Consider the following 7164-nt stretch of genomic DNA (forward strand, 5'->3'; position numbering starts at 1 on the left):
AGTTTTTATCGTACATGAGCTTTTCGTTTTTTTAGTCTTGAAGCTACAGTGCTTTGGTTTATATTCGAACCTTGTACAGTCTTAACGGCAGGCCGATAAGACTCATCCGATTCCGACGGGGGTGTCATTTCGGGGGCCTTCATCTACTCCTGACCTTTTAGGTCGTAGGCTGAAACTTGGGAAGTGCGGTCACTAGCTCTTTCGATACCTCAGTTAGGACCTCTGATTCCTTGGAAGAGTGAATCGCGTTATCAGAGCCCTTTGGATTCTGACTCAACTGCGAGGTTCTCCTGACCGTGGAGGATACAGCAGGTCTTTTCAAGATTTTCGACGTAGAAGTAGCTGTTTTTGCCAGAACTGACCGCCTGCCTCCAGCAACCCTTTCCGATAAGGACCTTTGTGTCCTTGGAAAGGCTTTAGTAGCAGAGTCGTTGTCTACTGGCTTCCCGGATTCGGGAAGGATTCCTTGTAAACGAGTTATTGGTAATGCCTTTTGAGATCTATCATAGATGAAAAAGGCACGAACGGTAGCTTTGTCCTTTTTAGGATTGCTAGACTCGTTTTTGGATTCCTTTTCCGGGTCGCTAGTTTCAGGTAACTCTTCCCAACCCTCCGGGTTTCCGGATAAGGCTTCCACTCCTCGAATAAGATTACCCTTCTTGTACTCATATATTATCTGGTAATCTTTTAGGCGAAGGCGCCGCCAACGCATTAACCTTGATCCCGGATTCGTTATGTAATTTTGCGCCTATAGCGTAGTTCGAGGCATCGTTTGTGAGTTTGAACGGTTTCGAAAAATCTGGGTACTGCAGAATTGGTTCTTTACACAGATATTCCCTCAAGGTTTGAAAACTTTGTTCTTGCTCGGGTCCCCATTTCCATTCTTCGTTTTTCTTAAGAAGTTCGGCTAAAGATGTTTAAATCTTAGCATAATCCTGGATGGAACGTTGGGTAATAACCCGTAAGTCCAAGGAACTGCCTAATAGACCGAACCTTTTTAGAATGAGGTTAGTTTTTTATGGCATTTATTTCAGCTGGGTTTGGCTTAACTTCCTTCCCAGTAATAATTTGTCCTAAATAAGCGACCTCCGTTCGTAGGAAGTCATACTTATCAGGCTGTAGTTTAAGGTTAGCGTTGCGTAATCGAGAGAGAAGACGTCTAGTTTTAATATTATGTTCTTCGCGGATTTCTTAATAGACAACGATGTCAGCCAGATACTCGAAGACCTCAGTCTCGTGCATACCCTTCAAGCACCGTGTCCATCAGTCTTTGAAAGGTTGCGGGGGCATTCTTGATACCCATAGGCATTCGCAGATATTCAAAGTGACCTCGCGGGGTTGAAAAAGCCGTCTTAGCACGGTGATCGGGGTGGGTTTCCACTTGGTGGTATCCACTGGCTAGATCAAGTACCGAATAGTACTGAGCATTACCAAACTGATCCAAATGTCCGTTATATTGGGTAATGGATAGCCGTCCACAATTACTTTTTCATTAAGCTCCCGGTAGTCAATGACGATTCTAAATTTTCTCTCTCCGGAACCGTCCATTTTTTTCGGAATTAATAGTAAAGGGGAGTTACAGGGCGACTTGGGATGCCCGATAATTCCCATTCTGCGCTGTTTCTCCGTTGCTAGAAGTATTTCCTTAGTATCGTGGGGAGAATGACGATATGACTTTCTTTGATGATCTCGTCATCGATCGTAGGCTCCCTATGCTGAACCAAGTGAGTAGCAGTGAGGGGCTCTCCATTGACATGAAAAACATCTTCGAAATCCTCTACCCATCGAGTTACATACTCCTGCTCCTCTGGGTTTAAATGGGATATACGCAGGCTCTTTAGTAGCCGTTCGGCACGGGTCACGCTAGAAGAATCTGAATCAAGGGGCGAATTTGTCAAAAAATCCTGTATCTCAGATTCCGAGCTCTCCTCGTCCTGGAAGGAGTAATATTCGAATGGTATGATTTCCTGTGGCGGAATTTCAATTGCGATGTCCGTATCGGTAGTGTTTATAGCTAATACTCGAGATTTTTCGTTTTTTTTCTTAACAGCTGCCTCTCCGATATATAATCCTTCTCGGGTTTTAACTCTAGGTAAATAACCCTCCGAGATATCTATAAAGTAGCTAGGAGAAATAGGTTCTGAGGCAGTAACTAGGGTGTTATGTCAAAAAGAGAATTGAGCCTGCTCTTGCCGCAGATAAGGCCTAACATCCGAAGCTATTGGGAAACAATTATTCACCACATGGAATTCCACCTGAACCTTTCCCAGGGTGACATTGATAGTTCCCAATGTACCTACTGGATGCTCCGTTATTCCGTAAATGGGAATGAAATCGCTAGACTCTACTTCAAACTCGCCACATATAGCGCACAGCTTGAGGAGATTTACTCTTGAGCCAGGATCCACAAAAAGGGTGGTATCTGGATGGCGAAATTGGGGTGCAGACTTCTTAATAACTGGAGATTCCTCTAAGAAGGTTTTGGTATAGTAGATCCTTCGACTTCCTCCAGAATTTTCATTGTCGGGCGTTTCTGAGGCTTTGGACTCGTCGCTGGATCGACTCGACGAGTCAGAATTGAGTTTAAAGAATCTGAAACTGACTTAGAAGAAAAGCCCGGTGAACTTGACCTAGAATTACCTTGCCGAGGAGGCCACCGGGGTTGATTAAAAGAATTTGGATTCTGTTGATTGTACCAATGGAATTGATTTTGATTGTGTTGGAATGACCTTGCCAAAGGTTTTGATTTTGTAAATTAAGATTCTGAGGGTTTTGTCACATGGATGGAATCTACCCTGGGAGGTAATATGGCATCATAAACGGTGGGTAAATTGGATTATACTGGTAGTTTGGCATAGAGAAATTTTGAGAAGATTGATGATTCTAACTTGCATATGGATTTGTATAGGATTGATGATCTTGGTTGATATAGGGCATATGAGAATTAGTGGTGAGTGAAGGTATATTCGCCACCCCTGAATTGTTGATCGATTTTGCCTTTTTGTGAAAAGGACTAGCTGCACGTGTAAGCAGAGGTGGATTAGTGTTCGAATATTTAACTGTGGAGTCTTCTGTCGTTACATGATAAATCGAAGCCTGCTCCTTCAGTGACGCTTTGAGCTTTTCTTCTATATGTAACGCGTGCTCATAGGCCTCCGATAAGTCTTTTGAATTTCGCGTGTCCACAAACGTGGAAATTTCGGTTGGCAGTCCACATGAGGAGTCTAATGCACAGCCTAATATAGGTTCCATTATGTGTCCGCTCTTAGTAGCGTCTACATTCCCATCAGGACCCTGAGTACAGTATTTCTCTTCGTACTACTGGTATTTTTTTCGCGGCAAAACGTTTTTTTAGATGCGCGATTAATTCCTGGACTGTATGGAACGTTTTATTTCTAACGCTTTCCCTCGCCACACCTACTAGCTTGCTCAACACTGCTTCAGTATAGGCAGCTTTGGTGTCCCTAGTGATATAAACGGCAACATTTACTATATCTTGCAAGAAATCCTTTAAGGGTGGAATCTTGCCGTCGAAAGATCTTAAATGGCTAGTGCTTTGTTGCAAGGTCATACATTACATCATGGAAGCCATGGCCTGGGACGCGTCCACTTGGTTAGCAACGAGTGCTGGAATATTAGGACTCATCCCGAAAACAGAATTCGTTGCGTTGTATTGGGGATCGGTATTAGACTCGTCTGGGTTCGGCATTTTGAATTTTACGGTGAATAAGCTCCTAGAAATTCAGATTGTCCCGATAACTTGCTCAGATAGAATCAGGGTACACGTTCTTACACACGAAATTTAGTTCGGCCACATGGGCATAACAAAAATATAATAAAATAAATTGCTCTACAGTAAAATTATTTATGATTCCGAATTGATATACCATTCGAGGAAGAGAATTATCTCCTCGAACGTTTCGTTTGATTACCGGGGTAGAGGTTTCTCAAAATTATTTTTAACATTTGAATCACGGGCTATGGCCTTTTCTTACCGTTCATGTACCTTCTTACCTGCTCGGTCTTTTCTTTTATACACCACCGTACCCGATTCAGTAGATTTAAGCATCTTTAACACTTACTAAACAAAAAGGACGATGTGAGTTTAAAGTGCGGGTGATTTGCGAGACTTGTGATTTCTACAAATCCAAGCCGCTTTTTGTTTAGTTAAACAGAGGGTAAATCCCCAGATTTGAGCAACTAGAACTCCGCATTCGTACCATGCAAAATTTAGATGCGTAGACGCTCAATGACCATCATACCTAAAATTCCTTCTACTACTGGGTCTTCTATGGGAGTCCTGGCAGAAATGACCTCGGATGTAATAACCTTGTTATTCAAGTTTTTACCTACTGTTCTTACTGATACAATATCCAGTGACCTAAGTTCGTTTATTATTGTCGGGTGTCTGGTGAACCCCACCAGTAACTCGCTTTCCGAAATGAATGTTAACGGCGTTTCTCGATGCAGGGTTAGACGAATGTCACCTCTTCGGAAATATTGTGAATATAGCGTTATTCCCGTTGGCTCCTGTTACTGTGTAGGTTCGTGGCAAAAGAGAGGCATTTTGAATTTGATTACTTGCTCCTACGATATTCATGTCCCTCGAACTATTTCTTCAGTCAAAATTGATCACGCATAAACTTATTCAAGCCCGTTGTTAGGCTATCAACTTTGTTTTTCGAATTCAATTTTAATTGAATAGAATCTTATTTGGAAATGAAACCTTTTGGTTTTTATTTTATTCATTCTCTATCTAGTTTCATTACTATACTCAACTAGGCCAGTAAAGACCTCAGTATTATTAGTAAAAATTTTGAATATGGAAATAACTAGCCACCAGATGTTCTGTGTTTCGCTATGAAGAATACACACACACACACACACACACACACATATATATATAATTCGCGCGGTTCCCAATTGTCTTTAGTTTCAGAGTGCTCTCAGCTCGACTAATCAAAGAGTCGAAAAGCGCTGAAAATTCCGCGTCACTTTTCAACTCCAATTAGGCCAGTAAAGGCAATAATGATTCAGTCTATAATTTCTAATTTGATTTAAAAATTAACCCCCCTTTTTTTAATCAGTACCTTTTACTAGGCCAGTGAAGGCCTTCGTATTTATAGGACGAATTTTTAGTTACTGAAAATAATATTTCTAATCAAATCCGTACAAAAGCTCAGATAACAGAGAAAATTAAAATTACAAGAAAAACCTATCTTCGAATTTACATTCACTCTGTAGTTTAAAAATTTGGAACTTAAAAATCTAATCTATCAACCGAGGTAAACTCAAGCTTCTAGCAGAAAGCTTTAATTTCGATGCATTTGAATTACATTTAAAGTTTTCAACTAACGCAATTCAAACTTCATATTAATTGAGGACAAAATTCATGCAAGCAGCACGAAATTTTGTATTAAATATTTGTAATTAAGTTTCTATTGTGTTGCGAAACTTACCCTCCTTTTTGCCTAAGCTAGGATGCATGCCTTTCAAAAGAACATTGTGTGATTAAGAAAAAAATTCGCTCCCATATAAATTATTTTAAGAAAGCTAATTTAAATTCAGTCTATTATCAGAAATAAAACTCATGCTTACAGCACAAAATTTTAATTTTAATTTGTCGAATTAAATTGTAATTGCTAATTTAAATTCAGTCTATTATCAGAAATAAAACTCATGCTTATAGCAAAAAATTTTAATTATAATTTGTCGAATTAAATTGTAAATGCATCATTTAATGCAAGAGAAGAATTTCGATACATTCTCATTTTTTTTGTTTTTGGTTCTGAATAAAATTTTTTAATTTTTGAAAACACCAAACTCCAAATTGGTAGCGAAGTACATGCAATAGCGCGCGAAGTGATCCCACCGCTGCCACCAACACTTTCTTACGACCCACCTAATAGAAAACAATTATTTACTGAAATTATTCTTATTTTCTTTCAAGTGGCTCGGAGGTCCAAAATACCAATATTGTTTTTATTTGCGGGATCGCTGCTTCGCTTTCTTCTGCCTGAAGATTCTATGCGTTCACTTTGCTTATCAACTTTGGGAATGGGATTGATAAATCAAAAATAGTTAAGTAGAACCATAACCCTATACCGATTCGGGATTTATTTTATTGGACTAAACATAGAATCAATTACAATTAACACGAATAGGTTTTTTTGTTTACGTATTAATCACTTAAATTTACCACCTCTTTTTCTTTTAATAGAAAGGGGCGGGCACGTAATATTTTTGGTAGAAATACAATTTGAAGGGAAAAAGAGAGGTAGAAGCAAAGAACATACCTTTAACTAGTGGTTTCGCTCTTTTCGTGCTTTACCATCCTGAGGTTCAGACGTTCCACTCACCGCACCCTTTTCCGTTTTTCCTTTTCTATTTTCACTTTCTATTGTCACATATTGTAATAATCAAGCGGCACTAAAATTTTCACTTCTTAACCGTTTCCGTATTCTCAGAATTTTAAGATGACATACTTGAATAATTACAAATTTTTCCTATTTAAATTTTTCGTTCCTTTGAGAAAATAAATTCTCTGTTACTCGTCGGCAAAGATTTTCTTTTAGCGTGGACGTCCGTCTCGTATGTAGTTCTGCGCTGTCACTGTTAGAAAAATAAAACGTCGGATGCGAAGAGAAGAACTCTCGAAACACGAGACCGAAACACGGACGGGCAAGGGAAAAGCAGCGAAGTGCTTTTCCTTCAAACTTCTTGTCAGGGCAAGGAAGAATGAAGAACTGCAAAATTGGATGGCACTCATCGTGGTTTGTCGGTGCGAATTGCACTTGAAGCGGGGTATTTTTGTTGAATAAGGGATTCTCATAGGAGGTGGACGGCAAGACCGCGGGAACAGAAAACTGATAACTTAGGAATTTGATGACTATGAATTTCCAGCCTCGCGACTTATTACCAAGCACGGTGACAGAAAATTATCTTTCAAAATTTTATAATTCGCATTAAAAAATAATTTAGATTCATTTTCATGTACCGTCAATTTAAGTAGAATTTTATAGGTATTCTTCGTTTCGATCCTTTTCTAAAAATTCAATGCGTCCAGAAAAAGGGTTGAGTCAAGTTTAACTTCGTTGTAATATATTAGAGTGGAGTTTACAGAAAGAGGGGATAGTGCGATGGCACCGTGCATTTGCGTTGACT

General features: G+C 39.5%; 1 protein-coding gene across 1 annotated transcript in view; it reads right to left on the bottom strand.

The window, feature by feature from the left end:
• LOC117173542 (ribonuclease H1-like) overlaps positions 1 to 128 on the bottom strand; it is an 866-nt gene extending 738 nt beyond the window's left edge. The window contains exon 1 of the mRNA XM_033362181.1: positions 71 to 128. Coding sequence (XP_033218072.1) covers positions 71 to 128 — 58 coding nt within the window. The remainder of the gene's footprint in view (positions 1 to 70) is intronic.
• Between the last annotated feature and the right edge of the window lie 7036 nt (positions 129 to 7164).

Source organism: Belonocnema kinseyi, chromosome 5 (assembly GCF_010883055.1).
Source record: "Belonocnema kinseyi isolate 2016_QV_RU_SX_M_011 chromosome 5, B_treatae_v1, whole genome shotgun sequence".
NCBI classification, from domain to species: domain Eukaryota; kingdom Metazoa; phylum Arthropoda; class Insecta; order Hymenoptera; family Cynipidae; genus Belonocnema; species Belonocnema kinseyi.